This window comes from Sander vitreus, unplaced genomic scaffold (genome assembly GCF_031162955.1).
Source record: "Sander vitreus isolate 19-12246 unplaced genomic scaffold, sanVit1 ctg267_0, whole genome shotgun sequence".
Lineage (NCBI taxonomy): Eukaryota > Metazoa > Chordata > Actinopteri > Perciformes > Percidae > Sander > Sander vitreus.
This window is the reverse complement of record NW_027595430.1, coordinates 107,501-131,239: the sequence shown is the minus strand read 5'-3', so window position 1 is coordinate 131,239 and position 23,739 is coordinate 107,501. Positions and strand designations below refer to the sequence as shown.

At 45.4% G+C, this 23,739-nt stretch overlaps 1 protein-coding gene across 1 annotated transcript in view; it reads right to left on the bottom strand.

Annotated features, from left to right (window-relative positions):
* LOC144513505 (PDZ domain-containing protein 4-like) overlaps positions 1-23,739 on the bottom strand; it is a 36,834-nt gene that overhangs the window by 5,699 nt on the left and 7,396 nt on the right. The window contains exons 2-9 of the mRNA XM_078244605.1: positions 16,079-16,132; positions 15,382-15,484; positions 9,981-10,185; positions 9,715-9,799; positions 9,310-9,408; positions 8,740-8,802; positions 3,988-4,086; positions 986-1,302 (exon numbers count right to left, since the gene is read on the bottom strand). Coding sequence (XP_078100731.1) covers positions 986-1,302; positions 3,988-4,086; positions 8,740-8,802; positions 9,310-9,408; positions 9,715-9,799; positions 9,981-10,185; positions 15,382-15,484; positions 16,079-16,132 — 1,025 coding nt within the window. The remainder of the gene's footprint in view (positions 1-985; positions 1,303-3,987; positions 4,087-8,739; positions 8,803-9,309; positions 9,409-9,714; positions 9,800-9,980; positions 10,186-15,381; positions 15,485-16,078; positions 16,133-23,739) is intronic.

Here is a 23,739-nt window from a genome sequence, read left to right as displayed (position 1 = left end):
CTGGAATCAAAAGTGTAATGAATGAACATTTGGCAAACTAGTTTGATACAAATACTTGAACTAGTCTTGATAAAGCCAGGGATTCTGTGCATGGCCTGAGTTTTTTGGGGTTGTTTGACTGCAATAAGGCATTTTCAGGGTCAAAGTTAGAGTCAGGTTGAATATTTCTTCACCTGGTTTTATTCTCCTAACTGACTCTGGACGACTTTGCTTTCGTTACCTCTGTTGTTGTAGAGGTTTGGGATTATGTAACTCGCTCTTAAGCTTTTTCACTTCAGTGAGAAAGGTCAGAAATGTAGTTGAGCTTTGGGCTAGTCTGGATGAACAGAAGCTTAATTCCAGATAACGATGTTGTCTTCCTCTCTCCGTGTGTTTCTGTTCTCAAACTCTTTTCTCTTCGGGAAACAACATAAAACGTGTAGCTAGCGAGCTACGTACATGCTGTCAAGTTTAGTAGAAGATGTGGATGGTTCAACAAGACAGGCCTGCTTGATTCTTTCAGGGAATGATTGTAAATATTTACTAAGAATATGTTAGATAATTTCCTCTCTAACTGGGAGGTTTTGGGACTGATTGGTGGGATTGCTGTGGACATTTAAATAGCTCAAGTTACTGTATTGTGTCAACAGTTAACTTCATTTAATATTGTATGTGGCGTTTTCTTTTGCGGGGTGCAAATGTTCCATCAAAACAAGTTCCTTCCTGAGGAACTATTTAGCAGAACCACCATCGCTGCGAATACATCTAATGTGTAGCCAGACCTTCCTCCACAGCACTGTGGAGATGGACATGAGCGACTTCTCTTTGTCTTACTTCTGTTTGGTGAATAATCATACTTTAACTTTGGGAACTATAAAAAAAAATGACAAAATGGCAAAAGAACAAACACGAGTTTCCAGGGTGAAAGTTTTAAAATTATATTGTTAAATTAGATTTTGCGTAGTTTTGGGTAACTTCTGGCCCTTCTAGCCACACCGGTTGGTACCTGGGGCTGGGTCTGAACTTCCTTGTGCTGCCCGGTGTGTTGGTGGTGTTGGTATTGTGTTCGGTGCTGTCGTCGGTACGGCCCACACCGCTGTCCAGATCCTGGCTGTTGGACAGCAGTGGAGCCAGGATGAGCAGGGGGGGCAGTGGCACCTCCTTCTCTCCTCGCTCTCTTTCCTCCTCTTCCTCTTCCTCCTCCACATCACAGGCCGGGCCTTCACCCCCCTGACTGCAGAGGCGGTAGTATCCGGAGGGGGGGGCGGGAGAGAGGGAGCGTGTCAGCTCCACATCTTCCTCCGGACCAACAGGGTTTTCATTCTGGAAGGATGCAGAGACAAATGAAACGAAAAGATTTTTCACTGCTCATTTTTAAACTTAATGAAATGTAATAACCATGGTAACCCCAAAGTCAGTTGGGTGTCGAACTATTGAAGGAGACGCTCTAATACATAGTGTGTGTGTGTGTGTGACCTTGACGGAAGAAACTGGGTCACCTGGGATACGTATCTACACATGTTCATCCATCATCCTTTCATCCCCTCATCATTTACTCTCTCTGATCCCCTTCGTCTCTTCTCAGCTGGTTCTTATAAAACACATTGTGTTTGTCTGCAGTCACACATGCGGCATTATTATTGCATACAGTAATAAATACATGCCAATTACAGAGCTTTCCTTTTCACAGCTATGTGTATAAATGCTTTATTCATAATGTCATTAAAGTTGAAGCGTTCCTCCTTAGTATATTTCATGAGAATTTTATTTTGAGTTAGATGGCCAGATGTGTGGACATATGTCAATAATACGCACAACTCCATTAAAAAAAGACATTTATAGAACATAATCCTGGGTGTTTCTGCTGTCTCTGCTCCCCCATCACTCCCTGCTGTATTTGCTCAGTGGATAAAACATCCATCCTCTCCTGTTCTCTCATTAGAGCAGAGTGTCAGAGTTGTCTGAATCCTGGCTGAGTGACTGCTCATTCTGTGTGTGTGTGTGTGTGTAAAATGAATATGCTTTCTACAGTTTCTCTCGGTCAGCATATGTGGACACACTCTGGGAGCTGCTGTCATACAGGAACATTTATCATGGCTGTGTGTACTCTGTGTGTAATATTACTCACGAGTGTTGTGTGTATAACGGGTGTCTTGGGGAGAAAAATGGCTGACTGTGAGTGAACGCAGACTGAAGCTTGTGTTGGTATTAGGCTGTTAATGGTACAGAGCAGTGAGCTGCATACCCCCCCCCCCTCCAAACCCCCCCTCTAATACGACCCACAGTAGCGTTTCATATATGATCGCCCCCTAGTGGTGGCAGGAAATTCGTCCTCATATGTAAACCAGAGAAGGTAACGCTGGCGGTTTCAAACACGTGGTCACCGTTGTGAAACAGTCCCAGTTTGGTTAGGGTTAGACACCAAAACTACTGATAAAAAGATGGAGGTTTGGGTTCAAATCAGACGTTACTTCACTTCCTGAAGGTTACCACGTGACACAGAACGTGTGTGTTTTTTTTAATGTTATACATGGTTATGTGCAGCATAGTTTTCTTTTAAGGGCAGCTGGGAGGAGCTTTAGCTATGTTGTTATATTCATTTGGGTCTTATAGGAAATTTGTCCATCTTCTTCATTGGACTTACATTCACCATACACAAAGATCAATCAGAGACAATGAGTTCAGTCAGCCAAGTTTACTGAGTCCAGCATAAGAGTTACAACACAATTGTGGGTTCACAAACAGAGTTTAAGTTTCCCTAGCGACAAACAAAGTCGAAACTCGGTCCACCAAGATCTCCTCCGAAGTGAGCTCCGATCTAAGCTTTCCATGTGTCTTTATTCTCTCCTCACAGGGGGGTGTCGTCTTGTTTCTAGGCAGAAACTGTTATTTCATAAACGCACACGCCAAGGTCGGGGCCTCTGTGTGGTGCAACTTCCTCATCTGTTCTCTTAAGTTTAACTGTCTTTCCTGTCTTTCTGCTTATCTGTCTGGTACACAATACATTCTTATGCCATAAAAGGCTTAAGCTACTGTATAGTTAAAGGCTTAAGCTTAACCTTCTATGCGTCAGAGACATTTCCTTGAACAACTTCCTCAATGACTGGACACAGCTCTTTAATGAGCACAAATACAACTTTAACTGCTTATAATCTACAGTCTCTGAAATCAATCAATATTGGTAGCAGGGAAAAAAACTTCCTGCCAAACCATTCCATACATGTTATACATAACAGAAGGGAACACTGGGAAGCAAACTGTGGCTTTCATGAGTCTTTCCTCTGGTGTTGGCCATCTTTAGAAAGTAGGTTAGAGAAGTAGTAGCTGACAGATGAAACACAAGAGATGCTGTTACACCTCAACTTAGGGATCTGGGTCTATTTCTGGAGCTGAAAACCAATAAATCCATTGTCACAGAAAAGGATTTACTCAGTAACCACCCTCCCCACCCCCCTTTCCCCATTTGGCAGTCACAGTTTGTTAGACCTGGGTTATTGTCCAGTTAAAACTGATCTTTGTTTGAGTGATCTGATATGGATGAGTAAAGGAATGGATCTATTAATATCACCCTTTTCACCATGGATGGAGAAGTAAAAAGTCGTTAAACAAACTTTCTGGGCTCAGTTCTTAATGTAAACATGAACCTGGTGCATTACAAAGGTATCTGAGTGTTGCTTCTTGTTTGTTTAATATACAGCGTTAGTTCTCTGAAAATCTCTTTTATATCCAGATAAACTGAGATTGGAACTGAAGTTTCTCTAACCTGATGATAATTAATCAGAAATGTAATCCAATCGGGAATCTAATCGATTTGAGAAATCATTGGCAATGACTAGTCCTACGTTTTTCACACTTGTGTCTGTCGCCTTATTTTAAACGTTTTTAACGCTTCTCTCAAGTGTGTTGTATGTTAGTATCAGACAGTTAAAGTGTGTTGTGTGTTATTATTAGTTTAAGTGTGTTGTGTGTTAGTATCAGACGGTTTAAGCGTGTGAGCTGAAACATCACCTCTGTGTCCGGCCGGGCCAGCAGCAGGGAGAAGTTGATGTCCTCTCTGGTCAGGATGGTGACAGCTTCCTCTCTGTTCTGGATATCTAGGCCGTTAATCTAGAGAAGAGAGGAGATATCACTTTCACTCATTTAGGCCAGACATCCGTTGCCTTGGGCTTTCTCTGTGTTGGCATTCTAACCTCTGGTGGATTTCTGAGGACTATGGTTAACTGCTCCTCAGATCTCTGCAGGGTAAATCCAGACAGCTAGCTAGACTATCTGGCCAATCTGAGTTTTCTGTTGCACGACTAAAACTACTTTTGAACGTCCACATGTTCCACCAAAACAAGTTCCTTCCTGAGACTATTTAGCAGAGGCACCGTGGCTCCGTCGGGAGTTTAGCACCACCCAAGATGATTGTGATTGGTTTAAAGAAATGCCAATAAACATCCCTGAATGCCATGTGGAGTAGCCAGAACCTCCTCCAGCGTGCTTTGGAGGAAGGTCTGGCAAAGCCAGACTACTCCTGTCATGACTACTGACCTATGGGATCGTTTTTTCAGGAGAAGAGTCTCGGATGCTTCATAAGAAAACTAATAACTGTTCCACCAACGTTCAGCTTTATAGACCAGTAGTAGGATTTTAAACCCCGTCCTGTGACTCGCAGGAAGCCGGATTCTGTCTGAACCGTGTCCCATGTAGAGAAGTTGTTTCTGTAACGACGTTTTTGGGAGAGGCCACAGCTGTCCAGAAGGTTTTCATCTCTGTGGCGACGGCTGTCATGGGAAACGCTGCTGACATCATTCATCCAGTGCCCAGTAACCATGGCGATGGCAGGTGCTGCTGTGCTATTCTTCGCCTTCCACATCTTTAGCTTTTCCCTTTTCCCCCGGACTCTGTTTCAGTGTGGGGGTCAGAGGATAATGAGCCGAGAAAATAAAGATACATTTATTCTCTCTCGTTTTTCATCTTAAAACTCTCTTAGAAAGGAGAGTCCACACACCCAGGGGGATGAGTCTCGGTGATGGTGATACATAGATAATTAGCAGCCTACTATTCTTTCTGCCATCATTTATCTTTATGGTCAACATGGGGCTTAGCCCAAGAAAAATGTTCCAAATTGTGGAACAGTAAAGTTTACCTTATCTTAATTATTTCCTGGAGTTTGTATCACCATAGTCCCTAAACGTATGTAGAAATGCAGGAAATGGGAATCAAATTTTGGGGAGTACGTAGTTTTGTGTCCCCCCACAAACCAAAGTTAACCCCTTGTATGCTTCAATTTGAGTTGATGGGCCAATCGCATTGCAGAGACTTTCTCCGGATTTCCACTGAATGCAAAACGTCTGCGGACCGGCACCGCTGCGGAACAGCTCCATGCTCCACCAGCCGTCAATACCCAGTAGATCCAGATTTGTTGCGGTACGGCTGCGGCCATGACTGACAGCTGTAGTCATGAGGACCCACAAGATCTCGCGAATTCACGTAGAATAGAACCACAAAACCAACAACAGTTTGTTTCCATCCAGAGGAGTAGAGGGGAAACAACTCTGAGCTGTATTTTCAAGGTGTAGTGCAGGGAAATATGATCCGCCGTGAGCACGCTGGATTTTATTTTGAAAATTAACCGGATGTTTATTTTGTTTCTGTGCTCGACTTCCTGTCCCGTACTATCCGTCCTGTGCTGAATTGCTGCAGAGCTCTCCGGCGTCCGGCAAAAATAGAAGCTCAGCGTATCTGCTCCGGAGGGCTGCGGACCCCCGGAGCTGGGATGGAGTAGGGACGCAGATGTTCCGCAGTCAGTGGAAATGCACACATTGACTTTAATGGAAACCTAATGACTCCGTCGACGTTCCAGAGCCGTTCTGCAGCTGTGCCGCATTCCAGTGGAAATTGGGGTTTAGGGTTTAATATGTTGGTGCTCCTTTACAGAGCCACCGAGGGTTTTAAAGTCTCCCTCAGACACGTTTTAAGACTTGAAGGCTGCTAAGCTTATGAAAAGTCAACCTGATCTCACAGAATTACGTGAAATGAACACGGCCCCTTAACTCAAAATCCGTGGCAGTTTCACGGAATCGGCAAAAATTCTGTGATGGGCCCAAGGAACAATTCCGTGAACTTAACACAGCCCCTTAGGTTAAGGAAAAGGTTGTGGTAGAACAGGGTTAGAGTTAGGGTTAAGGAAAACAACAAAGCGACGGTTCGGTTTAGAAAACGTGACACGTGGGACACGATCCCCGGTCTCCTGGGTGAAAGTCCTGTGTTGTTTGACCCATCCTCCCCCCCAACCAACCTCCCTACGCAGATTTTCGGGCTTTCATACTACACCGTAGTCGCTCTTAATGCTACGTCATCGTCTTATTGACTTTACATCGGCATTGTTTTCCGTGGTGGCCACACGGAATTTTCACACATTCTGTGCCACCACCACGTAATGCACTGTTAACAGTTTGTGATCATTTCACGGAATTCTGTGAGACCAGGCTGGAATACTAGTTGATTTAAAAAGCAGCTGAATCATCTGTTGTGCTTTAAACTTGTGTTTTATGTCTGTTCTCTTAGTATGTTTTATAACTGCTTTATTTACTCGACTGCATTACATTTTCTTGACAGTGAAGCACTTTGTGAAAGGATAGACGCAGGATCTCTGCTGCGTTACAGGAGTTTATTTAGATGGAATTATGAACTGATCTTCATAAATACTGACGATAATCGTATGGTGGTTTCAGTCTGACAAACAGCTGAACAGAAACGATTGTCTCTGTCTTTCTCTCTCTTGCTCTCTCTTATCTATATCTATCTCTCTCTCTTTGTCTATTTTTAGGACAGCAGTAACTGGGCTGCCTACTGCTCCCTCTGATTGGCCGAGACTGTCCCGGGGGTGCAGGTATACATTTAGAAACTCTTTCTAACCCTCAGAGAGCCGGTTCATTTATCAGAGGACAGGTTTGTGTTTCAGTCTGAACTCTGAAGGTCAACATTCACCTTTCATCCATCACTCAGACACTTTAATTGATTTAAGGTAATTTAGAAAAGGTCTAAAGTTTGTCCCGAGGCGGACGCTAAAGGAGAAGTCACAGTCTCGTTAAAGTTTAAAGGGTTGAACCTCTTGGGACAAAGATACAAAGATAAGGTTCAATGAAGGGAAAGAAAATGGAGATCTTATCTTGTTTTTCATCATGTTTTGCTAGTTTATGTAACTCACGTTACTCTGCGTACTTTTCGGGCTCAGTGTGCAAGAACCTAACCCTAATCTTAATGCTTAGGGACTGTTCGTTATTTATTTAAGGGGCCACTGGAGGAGTTTTGGGACCTTTAGGCTAAAAAGACTTGACCCTCACCAGTAATAATTTTTCTATTACCCTCCAAAATGATTTGAAAAAGAGGAATGACCCTCCCCTTATGTGCTAGTTTGCACTTAGCAAAGATATACAGATGCCATTTGATTTTTACAGCCATGACATACATGAGTTAACCTCTGCATTCTCATCTGACGCATCCTACTCCTCTGTTATGGTGTGTGGGCCATTTCAGTAGATTTACTCACTAACATTGTTATGGTGTGGGGGCCATTTCAGGAGATTTACTCACTAACATTGTTGTGGAAACACAAGCATGGAAACTAAATGCACACTTCCTGCATAACTGCATTACTTCAAATACTAAGTTACTCCTCCAGTAAACTAGTATTCACATGAAATAAAACAATAAAACATTGAGACCATTCAGCAAAGGACAAAGGGATATAACCAATTCAACACTGGTTGCTATGGACTCGTCACCAGTCTTCCTCAGTCATTGTATATTTTAGCACATAGGTAAAGCTGCCGAAGCTGAACATTATATTCCGAAACATATATGTTTATTTTTAAAGCAGATTTTAAATTACATTGTAACAATTTAATAATTTGCCCTCATGAAATCCAATCGCGGCACAGCTCTCTGAACGCAATAGACAGACAGTGGTGGAACGCCCCGACACTTACATTCAACTAAAATGTAACGGTGAACAATCAGTGTTGGACCTCCAGTCTGTTGAGATGATCTCCAAACGCAGAAACGAAGCGCAGTCACACCATAAAACGTTAAGACACGTTGAGAAAAAACATCTGTATTTTGCCGTAATCCAATGACACGGGAAAAAAAAAGGAATCCACAGTGATCAGTACATCCACAAAAAGGGTCACGGTGTATCCAGCAAGGCGTCACATTCACCAGTCAGCTCCAAACAGGTGAACGAGGCCTCTCCAGTTCACCATTTAAACAAAGTGGAATAAATGTATAAAAGTCCAAATCTACACAAAACCCACAATCAATTAGTAAGCTGACATCACATGTATATACATGGCATTTAGGAAACCTTTATTGCAACGTTGGCACGGCAAGATGTCCAGACTAGCGCGTTTTTTTGCGTCCTGCTGCTCCCATGGTCAGCCAGGTAATATTTTTTTTTACTAAAGCAGTATATGAAATCTGATGTATTACCTACCACCATTTAGTTGTTTTGTGTTATTTAAGATATTTCTAAAATATCTAGTCATGCCAGATGTAATTATTCCACTCGTTTTTTTAAACAATGTAATTACCCGTTTAAGCCACCAGTGCCCCCCCAATATTTTGGCGAACCCTGGTGACCCTCCCCTCAACAAAGAATAAAAAGACATGACCCTCCCCTATTTTCCTCCGGTGGTCCATTCCATAAATACCTAACGGTCCCTTCACAACATTTTAACGTCTAGTTACATGTTGTTGTGTGTCTGCTGTGTGTACCTGCAGTATTCGGTCTCCCTCTCTGATTCGCCCGTTCTTTGCTGCTACGCTGTTTGGATTTACCTAAAGTTGGAAAGATACAGAGAAAAAAATAAAGTTAAAGAGAGAGAGTTAAAGGGAAAGAAAGCACTTGGATAACAACTGAACAGATAAATAAATGAGTTTATGAATTAAAGAGAGAGAGAGTGAGAGAGAAGAACTGGATGAATGGAGAAAGTGGGATATGATGAAAATGTAATGCTAAGCTAACATCCTGACTGAACACTAAGAAACTAGATCTACTATAGTTTTAGTAGTTCATTAGATCTCAGTTAAGTTTTTAGTTTTGAGTCTGAGAGAGATTAAAGGATGGAAAAAAATGAATAGGTGATTAATGGATGGAATACATAAATGAAGAGGTAAGAAAATATGAAAGGCTGAAAGAAATGGAGAAAGCAGGAGTTTCACCTTTATGAGTGAAAAGATAAACAAGTCAGTAAATGAACGAAGGAGTAAACACTGAGTATTTGAAGAGGATGAAGAGATAAGAGGATGAAAGGATGAAGGGATGAAAGGATGTCTGAGCATCACCTCTCCAACATAAATCCCGAGATCATCTTCGTCGTCAGTCCGGTAGCAGACAGTCAGACCCAGTTTCTCCCGCTGGCTCGATTTATACAGAGACACTTCCTGTTTATACAGAGACACTTCCTGTTTATACAGAGACACTTCCTGTTTATACAGAGACACTTCCTGTTTATACAGAGACACTTCCTGTTTATACAGAGACACTTCCTGTTATACAGAGAGACTTCCTGTTCTACAGAGACCCTTCCTGTTAAACAGAGAAACTTCCTGCAGGAAGAGAAGAATGTGGATGGTTTTGTTTCAGTAACATGACAGCTGTGGTTGTTTTTGTTTCAGGAACGTTATGAAAGCTGTGGATGGTTTTGCAGTAATGTGTGTTTTCTTGTTGAGTTATTTTGGGTTCCTCACCTCGTACTGGAGGGCGTCCCGTCGGTCCACCTCATGGTTGGAGACGTCGAAATAATCGTCGGGGTCGTTGAACTCAAACACACAGCTGGAACACACAACAATCAATCCCATAATATCCATCAGGGTTTTCCATCGGATTGTGGAGGACTTAAGTGCTTTAGGGGTAAATCCCTCCAAAAAATATACACATAACATGTAACAGACATCATAGTATAGATCTTCTATACGTGAGATTATTTTATTATCTGACAACATGTTGGACGTACAACTGGTTGATGGCGTCCATCTCTTCAGCGGGAGGAGAGGGGGGAGGGGGGGGAGAGCCTCTCTGGTCGCCATGGTGATGACCTCTGGTGTTCTGGAAGCTGATGTCTGTTTGCGTGGCGTTGTCAACACAGTCGGGGATCGCTACCATGACAACAGAGCAGACCGAGCCGCTGCCATTAGCATTAGTGCTGCACGCTAAAGTTCCTGAGAGAATGGCGTGGGACAACACACAGAAAATAATAATCTATTATGTATATACACACACATCGGTGAGAAAAACCTAAAACATCTGACTTCATCCATCACAAAACCCAAATGAAAGGGACGTCAATGTGTCTCTGAATCAATAATCAGCTGGTAAACATTACGTCTTTTAAAACTGGCTTAAATGTGAGATCTGGATTAGATCCTCAGAAGTTTCTCTGATTTGACTTGAGACTCTGAGTCTCAAGCCCAATTCAGCCCAATTCAGACCAAAGAATCGCGACTGTTTTAGAACATCACAGACAAAAGTTTCAGTGGTCTGAACCGGCCCATCTCAGCTCGACTCAAGCCAGCTGATGGTTTCGCTAAGACTCTGCTGTTCAAGTCTCCAGAGACTGGTTTTATAACGTAAGAGACGTCTCCTGTTTCAACAGCCAATAGAGAAGTCAGCTGGTCGAGTCTCCAGAGGCTGGTTTTAGAACGTAAGAGACGTCACCTGTTTCAACAGCCAATAGAGAAGTCAGCTGGTCGAGTCTCCAGAGGCTGGTTTTAGAACGTAAGAGACGTCTCCTGTTTCAACAGCCAATAGAGAAGTCGGCTATAAACTACCGAAATAAAATTATCCATAATCTATTTTATTTTTATGTTACAAACTGCTGGTTTTAATTTTTATATATATATATATATATATATATATAAAATTTTTTGTATATAGAAATGCATCTGCATCTATCCATCCATCCATCTTCATCCGCTTATCCGGGGTCGGGTCGCGGGGGTAGCAGCTCCAGCAGGGGACCCCAAACTTCCCTTTCCCGGGCCACATTAACCAGCTCCGACTGGGGGATCCCGAGGCATTCCCAGGCCAGGTTAGAGATATAATCCCTCCACCTAGTCCTGGGTCTCCCCTGAGGCCTCCTCCCAGCTGGACGTGCCTGGAACACCTCCCTAGGGAGGCGCCCAGGGGGCATCCTTACCAGATGCCCGAACCACCTCAACTGGCTCCTTTCGACGCAAAGGAGCAGCGGCTCTACTCCGAGCTCCTCGCGGATAACTGAGCTTCTCACCCTATTTTCAAACCCATTTTGGCCGCTTGTACCCTGGATCTTGTTCTTTCGGTCATGACCCAGCCTTCATGACCATAGGTGAGGGTAGGAACAAAAACTGACCGGTAGATTGAGAGCTTTGCCTTCTGGCTCAGCTCTCTTTTCGTCACAATGGTGCGATAAATTGAATGTAATACCACACCTGCTGTGCCGATTCTCCGACCAATCTCCCGCTCCATTGTCCCCTCACTCGCGAACAAGACTCCAAGGTACTTGAACTCCTTCACTTAGGGTAAGGACTCATTCCCTACCTGGAGAAGGCACTCCATCGGTTTCCTGCTGAGAACCATGGCCTCCGATTTAGAGGTGCTGATCCTCATCCCAGCCGCTTCACACTCGGCTGCGAACCGATCCAGTGAGTGCTGAAGGTCACAGGCCGATGATGCCATCAGGACATCATCTGCAAAAAGCAGCGACGAGATCCCCAGCCCACCGAACTGCAACCCCTCTCCACCCCGACTATGCCTCGATATCCTGTCCATAAATACTACAAACAGGATTGGTGACAAAGCGCAGCCCTGGCGGAGGCCAACTCTCACCTGAAACGAGTCTGACTTACTGCCGAGAACCCGGACACAGCTCTCGCTTTGGTCGTACAGAGATTGGATGGCCCTGAGAAGGGACCCCCTCAACCCGTACTCCCGCAGCACCTCCCACAGTATCTCCCGGGGCACCCGGTCATACGCCTTCTCCAGATCCACAAAACACATGTAGACTGGTTGGGTATACTCCCAGGCTCCCTCCAGGATCCTTGCGAGAGTAAAGATCTGGTCCGTTGTTCCACGACCAGGACGGAATCCGCATTGTTCCTCTTCAACCTGAGATTCGACTATCGACCGAACCCTTCTTTCCAGCACCTTGGAGTAGACTTTACCGGGGAGGCTGAGAAGTGTGATACCCCTGTAATTGGCACACACCCTCTGGTCCCCCTTTTTAAAAAGGGGAACCACCACCCCGGTCTGCCACTCCTTAGGCACCGTCCCAGACTTCCACGCAATGTTGAAGAGGCGTGTCAACCAAGACAACCCCTCCACACCCAGAGCTTTAAGCATTTCTGGACGGATCTCATCAATTCCTGGGGCTTTGCCACTGTGGAGTTGTTTAACTACCTCAGCAACCTCCACCAGGGAAATTGATGCCAATCCCCCCTCATCCTCCAGCTCTACCTCTACCATAGAGGGCGTATTAGTCGGATTTAGGAGTTCCTCAAAGTGCTCCTTCCACCGCCCTATTACCTCCTCAGTTGAGGTCAACAGCGTCCCATCCTTACTGTACACAGCTTGGATGGTTCCCTGCTTCCCCCTCCTGAGGTGGCGAACGGTTTTCCAGAAGTACCTTGGTGCCGACCGAAAGTCCTTCTCCATGTCTTCTCCAAACTTCTCCCACACACGCTGCTTTTCCTCTTTCACGGCAGAGGCTGCAGCCCTTCGGGCCCTTCGGTACCTTGCAACTGCCTCCTGAGTCGTCTGGGATAACATATCCCGGAAAGACTCCTTCTTCAGTCGGACGGCGTCCCTGACCACCGGTGTCCACCACGGTGTTCGTGGGTTACCGCCCCTTGAGGCACCTAAGACCCTAAGACCACAGCTCCTCACCGCAGCTTCAGCAATGGAAACTTTGAACATTGTCCACTCGGGTTCAATGCCCCCAGCCTCCACAGTGATGCACGAAAAGCTCCGCCGGAGGTGTGAGTTGAAAGTTTGTCGGACAGGGGCCTCCTCCAGACGTTCCCAATTTACCCGCACTACCCGTTTGGGCTTACCAGGTCTGTCCAGAGTCTTCCCCCACCCCCTGACCCAACTCACCACCAGATGGTGATCGGTTGACAGCTCCGCCCCTCTCTTCACCCGAGTGTCCAAAACATACGGCCTCAGATCAGATGAAACGATTATAAAATCGATCATTGATCTTTGGCCTAGGGTGCTCTGGTACCAAGTACACTTATGAGCATCCCTATGTTCGAACATGGTGTTCGTTATAGACAATCCATGACTAGCACAGAAGTCCAACAACAAACAACCACTCTGGTTTAGATCAGGGAGGCCGTTCCTCCCAATCACGCCTCTCCATGTGTCTCCATCATTACCCACGTGCGCGTTGAAGTCCCCCAGCAGAACTATGGAGTCCCCGACTGGAGCCCCATGCAGGACTCCACTCAAGGTCTCCAAGAAGGCCAAATACTCCGAACTCTTGTTCGGTGCATATGCACAAACAACAGTCAGAGTTTTCCCCACCAAAACCCGCAGGCGTAGGGAGGCGACCCTCTCGTCCACCGGGTTAAACTCCAACATAGCGGCGCTCAGCAGGGGGCTTGTGAGTATCCCCACACCCGGCCCGGCGCCTCACACCCTGGGCAACTCCGGAGAAGAAAAGAGTCCAACCCCTATCCAGGAGTATGGTTCCAGAACCAAGACTGTGCGTAGAGGTAAGCCCCACCAGATCTAACCGGTAGCGCTCCACCTCCTGCACAAGTTCCGGCTCCTTCCCCCACAGAGAGGTGACATTCCACGTCCCCAGAGCCAGCCTCTGCTGCCCCGGTCTGGTCCGTCGAGGCCCCTGACCTTCACTGCCACCCATGTGGCAGCGCACCCGACCCCAGCGGTTCCTCCCACAGGTGGTGTCTGCATCTAAATATCACTAATGTTAACCACATTCATATTTGGACAAAACAAATAGATAGATATATCCAGCTACAAAAAAGCCTAAAAGTCGAATGTCAGAACGGAAGTACAAAGAGGCATTGTTATGGTGATGATACACCGTCTCGTTGCATTGGTGTGAACTTGCAGCAGACCAGCTTGTTGCAAGAAGTTGCAAGTTTATACTCATCTCGTCACGAGTCTTTGGGCTGAACTGGGCTAACTAACCCTAACCCTAACCCTGACTTAACACTATGAGACTTGAAACTTTGAGACTCTGACATTGGAAGAGTAGTTTTTGTAAAACATACAATACATGCCTAATACCCACATTTAGGACCGACATGCAGCGCCTTTAGTGAGAGAGAACAGAAAGAAACTCAAGACAATCAAAGCAGAAGGAAGCCATGAAGCAAACAGGAATCTTTTTTTATTACATGCTGTGTGTTTGCTTGAATAAATGAAAGAGGAAACGTAAAAGATGAGAGAGGATACAAATGTGAAACAGATGAGCAGAAATGATAAAATTCTGCAGTTACATCAGAAAAGATGATAGAAGTAAAGTGATCACACAGTTATTTGATATTATAGGAGATGAGGGGGAAAGAGGAGAGGAAATGTCAGGAGATTTGAGAGGGGAAAAGATAAAAGATGAGAAAATGTGAAGAGGAAGAGGATGAGACCATTAGATGAGATGTGAGGCGGCAAGACCGTGGGAAATACAAGAAAGAGGATGAAGCGAAGTTTGGATCAGAAGTAATGAAGAGAGATATTAGAGGATGAAATGGAAAGAGAGGATTCCCGTCTGACAGCAGCTTCACCATGTTTCCAGCCACACGTTTTCAATCTTACGCGTTTATGCGTTAAGCGCTGATGGAAACGTAATTTGCTGAAAAAATAATGAATTGCATTTGTAGTCATTTTATGGTTGCAACCCGCAGAATTTTTTAGGTCATTTCATCTTTCTTTGCAGACACGGTGGGTTTCAACAATGACAGATAAGAGTGGAGAAACGAGGAGACGAGAGGCTTTTTAAATCAATGAGAGAAATATAATGCCGATTTTAGACACAGCAACACGTTTTCACACTTTCACCGGCTTTATTCACATGAATGCTTTTAGCATTTCAGATCATTTGATTGACAATGAGAAAGAAAAGAAAGAGGAAGTAAAGGCTCTGACTAGGGCTGGGTATTGAACCGCCACTTCCATACCACTTCCTAGACATCAGGGCACAAATCTTTGTGTTTATGTTCCAGCTCCGACTATGTGAATATCTCTGTGTGACGTAGAGTTTTTCCTGCATGTCTCTACGTCATTTAACGTTAGACAGCCAATCACAGACATTATTAGATCTTGGTATAAGCATGCTGCATGCTGATTGGCTCTCTGACGTTGATGAGATTTCAAATTCGGTGAAATATTAAACATGTCAGTAAGACGTGTTGTACCTTTCCTCTTGTGACTCCTGCGGGACCACCCCAACTGCTGCAAAGGCTGCTGGGAGGTTTGTGGTCTGTCCAGCGGGAGCTGAGAGGGTCTCCGTCCTCTGACCTGAAGATTCACATTTTCTATCGTTAATAAACAGGATTCATGGGGAAATAAAATATAAAATTACTGTGACTAAACTTAGGGTTCACAAGTCAGTAAAAGACTAGACTGCCTGCTGCTTCTCTAGTCTGGGACGGATGGAAAGAGATGCTCCGTATTTCCTAAAACCAATTGCAAGCGTCCTGGGCGGCGCTAAACTCTGGAAACCGCAATAGTCCTTGGAAAATGGATATAGAAGGAGAAGGATGTTAACAAAAATAATAATTTATTTTATTTGTTTGCGCCTTTCAAGACACCCAAGCTTTTATGTGAGTGATCCGTTTTATTACTGAGGATGCAACATTCCTCTCTCACAGCAGACATTAAAACTCCTCATGGTGATATGAATTATTTGAGTGGAAAGAGGAAACCACCGAGAGCATCCAGCTACCATGCTTTAAAAGACTTTCACACGTATCAAACCTTTGTCACATAAATCAGAGATTAAAAGCTGTGACAGTCTGGAGGAAATATTCTCTCTCTAACATCAGCTTTATGAGAGAGGAACATTATTAAAGATGAATTATGGGATGGAGGGATAGAGTCATGGAGCATTACCTTTATGTTTCCATGTCTGTCCATCGGCCGCAGGGAGTCACTCCGTCCTTTCTGCTAATGAGAGACAGAGACAGATGTTAGGAGACAGAGAGAAAGATGTTAGGAGACAGAGAGAAAGATGTTAGGAGACAGAGAGACAGATGTTAGGAGACAAAAAGAAGACGAGAGATGAGAGTCACATCACGGAGAGAAAACCAATAAAAACACAAACGTTTAAACATCTGGTTTGTTTGTGCCAAGACGTTTTTGTAGAACATAAAATGCTGGTGTACGGTGATCTTTGTCGTTTTCTTATAATTATTATTATTATTATTATCGTCCAGGTCAGACAGGGTATCTGAGGATATTGGTCGATGTTGGTTTGAAAAGAAAAGGAAACGGAGAGTTTTTCTAACTTCAGGGAACAAACAGAGCTACATCATGTTCTGAGTCATGTGGTAACCCAAACCTCCATATTCTTATCAACTTAACTCAGTAGTTTTGGTGTCTAACCCTAACCAGACTGGGACTGTTTCACAACGTTAACCACGGGTTTAAAAATGCCACCATTACCTTCTCTGTTTTACATATGAGGAGGTATTCCCTGCCGCCACTTTGGGGCAATCATTTATAACTTATTATTTTTAGCGTGTAGCCTGCTAGCTACAAGGTTGTTGTTTTTTCCTGAAGAGAATTGTGTTTTGCAAGGTGAGGGACATCTGGCAATTATCCGATAAATGAACTGCCATCAATCCAGACTAGAATTTGGGTAAACCAATCAGAGGCAGAGGAAGGTGGGACATTCCTTCACCATCCTGGGAAACACATCTGTTGATTTGTCAGCCATTTAAAAAGATCTGGCTGCCTTTTCCTCAGAAAACAGCTTATCCAACGGAGCCTCTGTCACCGGGACTAGTTGAAGTTAAACGCAATAATACAATCTAATGTTTTCAGTGTAAAGCGTTTCACAGTGTCGGTTTATGCGTGTGTCAGATCATTGAGTAACAACTGTCTTTATGTCGGTGTGACTGAATGATGTCCTCGAAATTTCTCTCTTTGTTCGAGGCTGCTGTGGTTGAAATAAAGTGCATCTGTTTATAGATAATTAACAGGCATGGAGATGGATTAATGGATGATTTTAATATTCACAACACCGGTGTCTTTGTTTGTCTGAGAGGATTTAGCCGTTGACCGAGAGACAGTCCAGTTAATTACAGCGTTCTTGCTCCGGAGGGGAGGGGGGCGTGTCTATGTGTGTGTGTGTGACTGTGTGTGTGTGTGTGTGTGTTAATGTGCGTGTGTGTAATGCTCTGCCACATTAGCTGGACAGAAATCCCAGCTGTTGGAAAGAGGCTGAGAGACTTCTCAACCAGGAGCCTGTTGTTTTTAGTCTCAGTCATTATATATATAAATAAATATAAATTAAATCCACCTGCTAAACGCAGAGCCGTTCAGAAAACAAACAACAGATAAGCATCTAGAATAATATCGGTCATGTTCAGGTTAGGAAGAAGGTGATAACTTTTCTAGCCCTCCTTACTATTAATTTTACAGAAACATAACTCAAAGATGGTAGAAATTAATTTCCATGTTAGTGTCCATGTTTAACTCGTCAGCTGGAACAAATCAACCTGTTGAAAGATATTTGTGTTTGGATCGACAGCTTCCGTTGGAAACTGAATTAAATAAGTGTTGATGAGAGCTGGACTGAAGCAGCTCCCCGCTGACCCGCTGCAGCTTTACACAGATCGCTGTACTTCATCTCCATCAATACCTCGTCCTCCTCCAAGGGAGTCAACATGTTTCTCCTCCCCCCTCATGAAATATATACTGACGCCATCAACACACAGACACAGAGAGAGAGAGAGAGAGAGAGAGAGAGAGACTGGATGAATGGAGAAAGTGGGATACGATGAAAATGTAATGCTAAGCTAACATCCTGACTGAACACTAAGAAACTAGATCTACTATAGTTTTAGTAGTTCATTAGATCTCAGTTAAGTTTTTAGTTTTGAGTCTAAACGGTTGAAAACCCTCAGAGCTGTTTAACTAATGTCTCTCAAAGTAAAGGCATTTAGAAAAGCAGCTGGTGGCTTTGTTCTGTGTGTGTGTGTGTGTGTGTGTGTGCGTGCGCACGTGTTTGTGTGTTCGTGTGTGTGTGTTCATTACTGCCAGCTCCACTGTGAGAGAGCATAAATACAGTTTCCCTAACGGTTACCGCGGCAACAGCATGCCATTGAGGCAAATCAGAGAGAGAGAGTATATATATATATATATATATTCTAGGAGACAGAGAAGAAAAGAGACTGATGGACATAATGTAAAACATGGAGGGGGAGGAAGAGATTAAAGAGGAAGAGAGGAAAAGATGCCACAGAGAAACAACGTTGTAAAAGAACCAGTAGCTGTGTTAGAAACTGTTCCCTTTAACAGAAATAGTTCCCTACATAGTGCGTTTTTAGTGGAGTTTTAATTCTCTGCCGGTTGATTTCCTTCACTCTATAGTCCACAATAAAATACCCACAATGCACTGCTAATCTGAGTGTACATACGACATAGCCTCCTTGTTAATTTACCTTCTTTTCACATCTCACCCTATGTATTAGCTTTTAATTACATTCATTTGCCTAACTTTGGATGTTTGTGTAACGGAGATAAAAGAATATAAAAGTGTGTTTTCTGTGTCTGCAGCTGATCAATAAACATGATTGAGTTTGAGCTTTGACTTCCTGAGATGCTTCGAGACTCGACACGCTCAACGCCTTCAAACCAAACTCAGTTTCAGCATAAATGTTTGTAAAGTCTGTAATTCTAAAACATTTATTCAGGAAGCTGACAACAGCAGCATTTACATTCACATTTTAAAGTCTTCTTCTCTACAACATCCAGAGTTTATAAAGTCTCAACGTCAGATGAAAAGGATTCCTTGTTACAGATTTTAAGCTCCTTTCACACAGAGTCTGATTCATGAATCTGTTCAAAGGAAACTAACCCGAGTGTCCAGGATGGTTTAGTTGTTAGTTTCTCCATCCATCCCTGAGATTGTTCCCTCTCATCACATTATGTCTATTTTTTGAACATCTTTTCGCTTTTTCGGGCTGTGTTGTCTGGAGCTTTGTGCTCCTGGTAGGGTCTCCCAAGGCAAAGTGGTCTCAGGTGAGGGGCCAGACAAAAAATTGTTCAAAAACCCTATTAGTGAACGAGGAAGAGAGTGAGTGACCCTGCCCGGAGGATACCCGGGGCCCCCGTCTGGTGCCAGGGCCAGATGGAGGGCCCGTCAGCGAGCGCCTGGTGGCTGGGTTTGCCACGGAGCCCGGAGGGGCACAGCCCGAAAAAGCTAAGTGGAACCTCTCTCTCCATCCCATGGGCCCACCACCTGTGGGAGGAACCGCTGGGGTCGGGTGCGCTGCCACATGGGTGGTGATGAAGGTCAGGGGCCTCGACGGACCAGACCCGGGCGGCAGAGGCTGGCTCTGGGGACGTGGAATGTCACCTCTCTGTGGGGGAAGGAGCCAGAACTTGTGCGGGAGGTGGCGCGCTACCAGTTGGATCTGGTGGGGCTTACCTCTACGTACAGTCTCGGTTCTGGAACCATACTCCTGGATAGGGATTGGACTCTTTTCTTCTCCGGAGTTGCCCAGAGTGTGAGGCGCCGGGCGAACGGTTGTGGGGAGCGCCGCTATGTTGGAGTTTACCCCGGTGGACGAGAGGGTCGCCTCCCTATTCCTGTGGGTTGTGGGGGGGGGAAACTGTTGTTTGTGCATATGCACCAAACAAAAGTTCGGAGTATTCGGCCTTCTTGGAGACCTTGAATGGAGTCCTGTATGAGGATCAGCTGGGGGACTCCATAGTTCTGCTGGGGGACTTCAACGCGCACGTGGGTAATGATGGAGATACATGGAGAGGCGTGATTCGGAGGAACGGCCTCCCTGATCTAAACCAGAGTGGTTGTCTGTTGTTGGACTTCTGTGCTAGTCATGGATTGTCTATAACGAACACCATGTTCGAACATAGGGATGCTCATAAGTGTGCTTGGTACCAGAGCACCCTAGGCCAAAGATCAATGATCAATTTATAATTGTTTCATCTGATCTGACGCCATATGTTTTGGACACTTGGATGAAGAGGGGGGTGGAGCTGTCAACTGATCACCATCTGGTGGTGAATTGGGTCAAGGGGTGGGGGAAGACTCTGGACAGACCTGGTAAGTCCAAACGGGTAGTGCGGGTAAATTGGGAACGTCTGGAGGAGACCCCTGTCCGACAGACTTTCAACTCACACCTCCGGCGGAGCTTTTCGTGCATCCCTGTGGAGGCTGGGGGGCATTGAACCCGAGTGGACAATGTTCAAAGTTTCCATTGCTGAAAGCTGCGGCGGGGGAGCTGTGGTCTTAGGGTCTTAGGTGCCTCAAGGGGCGGTAACCCACGAACACCGTGGTGGACACCGGTGGTCAGGGAAGCCGTCCGACTGAAGAAGGAGTCTTTCCGGGATATGTTATCCCAGACGACTCCGGAGGCAGTTGCAAGGTACCGAAGGGCCCGAAGGGCTGCAGCCTCTGCCGTGAAAGAGGCAAAGCAGCGGGTGTGGGAGAAGTTCGGAGAAGACATGGAGAAGGACTTTCGGTCGGCACCAAGGTGCTTCTGGAAAACCGTTCGCCACCTCAGGAGGGGGGAAGCGGGGAACCATCCAAGCTGTGTACAGTAAGGATGGGACGCTGTTGACCTCAACTGAGGAGGTAATAGGGCGGTGGAAGGAGCACTTTGAGGAACTCCTAAATCCGACTAATACGCCCTCTATGGTAGAGGCAGAGCTGGAGGATGATGGGGGGGGGGATTGTCGTCAATTTCCCTGGTGGAAGTTGCTGAGGTAGTTAAACAACTCCACAGTGGCAAAGCCCCAGGGATTGATGAGATCCGTCCAGAAATGCTTAAAGCTCTGGGTGTGGAGGGGTTGTCTTGGTTGACACGCCTCTTCAACATTGCGTGGAAGTCTGGGACGGTGCCTAAGGAGTGGCAGACCGGGGTGGTGGTTCCCCTTTTTAAAAAGGGGGGGGGGACCAGAGGGTGTGTGCCAATTACAGGGGTATCACACTTCTCAGCCTCCCCGGTAAAGTCTACTCCAAGGTGCTGGAAAGGAGGGTTCGGTCGATAGTCGAACCTCAGGTTGAAGAGGAACAATGCGGATTCCGTCCTGGTCGTGGAACAACGGACCAGATCTTTACTCTCGCAAGGATCCTGGAGGGAGCCTGGGAGTATGCCCAACCAGTCTACATGTGCTTTTGTGGATCTGGAGAAGGCGTTTGACCGGGTCCCCCGGGAGATACTGTGGGAGGTGCTGCGGGAGTATGGGGTGAGGGGGTCCCTTCTCAGGGCCATACAATCTCTGTACGACCAAAGCGAGAGCTGTGTCCGGGTTGTCGGCAGTAAGTCAGACTCGTTTCAGGTGAGAGTTGGCCTCCGCCAGGGCTGCACTTTGTCACCAATCCTGTTTGTAGTATTTATGGACAGGATATCGAGGCGTGGTCGGGGTGGAGAGGGGTTGCAGTTCGGTGGGCTGGGGATCTCATCGCTGCTTTTTGCAGATGATGTCGGCCTCTAACCTTCAGCACTCACTGGATCGGTTAGCAGCCGAGTGTGAAGCGGCTGGGATGAGGATCAGCACCTCTAAATCGAAGGCCATGGTTCTCAGCAAGAAACCAATGGAGTGCCTTCTCCAGGTAGGGAATGAGTCCTTACCCCAAGTGAAGGAGTTCAAGTACCTTGCGGTCTTGTTCGCGAGTGAGGGGACAATGGAGCGGGAGATTGGTCGGAGAATTGGTGCAGCAGGTGCGGTATTACATTCAATTTATCGCACCGTTGTGACGAAAAGAGAGCTGAGCCAGAAGGCAACGCTTTCAATCTACCGGTCAGTTTTCATTCAGATCCTCACCTATGGTCATAAAGGCTGGGTCATGACCGAAAGAACAAGATCCAGGGTACAAGTGGACGAAATGGGTTTCCTCAGGAGGGTGGCTGGCATCTCCCTTAGAGATAGGGTGAGAAGTTCAGTCATCCGTGAGGAGCTCGGAGTAGAGCCGCTGCTCCTTCGCGTCAAAAGGAGCCAGTTGAGGTGGTTCTGGCATCTGGTATGGATGCCCCCTGGGCGCCTCCCTAGGGAGGTGTTCCAGGCACATCCAGCTGGGAGGAGGCCTTGGGGAAGACCCAGGATTAGATGGAGGGATTACATCTCCAACCTGGCCTGGGAACGCTTCGGGATCCCCCAGTCGGAGCTGGTTAAGTGGCTCGGGAAAGGGAAGTTTGGGGTCCCCTGCTGGAGCTGCTACCCCCGCAACCCGACACTGGATAAGCGAATGAAGATGGATGGATGGATCTTTTTGGTTTCTTCAAGGTTTTGTTGTTTTTTAGTCCCATCTTTCAAGTCACTTTTTTTTTTTACATTTCTATTGAGATTTTTCAATGTTTTTGTTGATATATTTAAAGTTATGATCCAAAATGGAGTGTGAAGCACACAGGATGGTTTAGTTATTCTTTGTCTTCTTAAAATGAGAAAACAAAACAGGAAATACTCCAAAAAGAAAAACGGGTGCTAAATTCTGCAGATTGTGTGTGGGTCTGAAGATCCGACAGTAGATGTAGAGATATGTTGTGTTTTTATATTATTTGTTTATGATTATATTTCCAAATGATTAATTCAGTATTTACTTAGAAGTAAGTATGTTTCAGCACCCCAGACCGCTCCGTCTGTTACTGAACACAACTACAGTTTAAACACACACACACGCACGCGTGCACAGACACGCACGCACAAACACACAAACACACACAGAGACACACAGACATAAACAGAAACACAGACCCACACAGACACACAGAAACTACACAACTACAGTTTAAACCAGACTTCAGCACCGCAGACAGCTCCATCTGTTACTGTTTACACAGCTACAGTTTGAACACACATATACACACACACATACACACAGACACACACACACAGACACACACTAACAATACACAACTACAGACTAAACAAGACTTCAGCACCGTGGAAAGATCCATCTGTTACTGAACACAACTACAGCTTAAACACACACACACAGAGACACACACAGACCAACACACACACACACACACACACACACACACACACATAGATGTACAAAGACACACAGACACACACAGACACACACTACACAACTACAGTTTAAACCAGACTTCAGCACCACGGACAGCTCCGCCTGTTACTGAACACAACCGTTTAAACGCGTATACACACATACACACACACACACACTCTCTCGCTCTCTCTCACAAACACACACACACACACAACGACACACATACACACACACACAGACAAACGCACAGAAACACATACTACACAACTACAGTTAAACCAGACTTCAGAACCGCGGACAGCTCCGTCTGTGACTGACCACAACTACAGTTTAAACACACACACACACAGACCCAAACAGACACACACACACACAAACACTACACAACTACAGTTTTTATCTAGACTTACTGAACACAACTACAGTATATACACAAACAGAGACACACACAGAGACACACAGACCAACACACACACACAGAGACACACACACACTCTCACGCACACACATACATACCCACACAGACAAACACACACTACACAAACTACAGTTTAAACTAGACTTC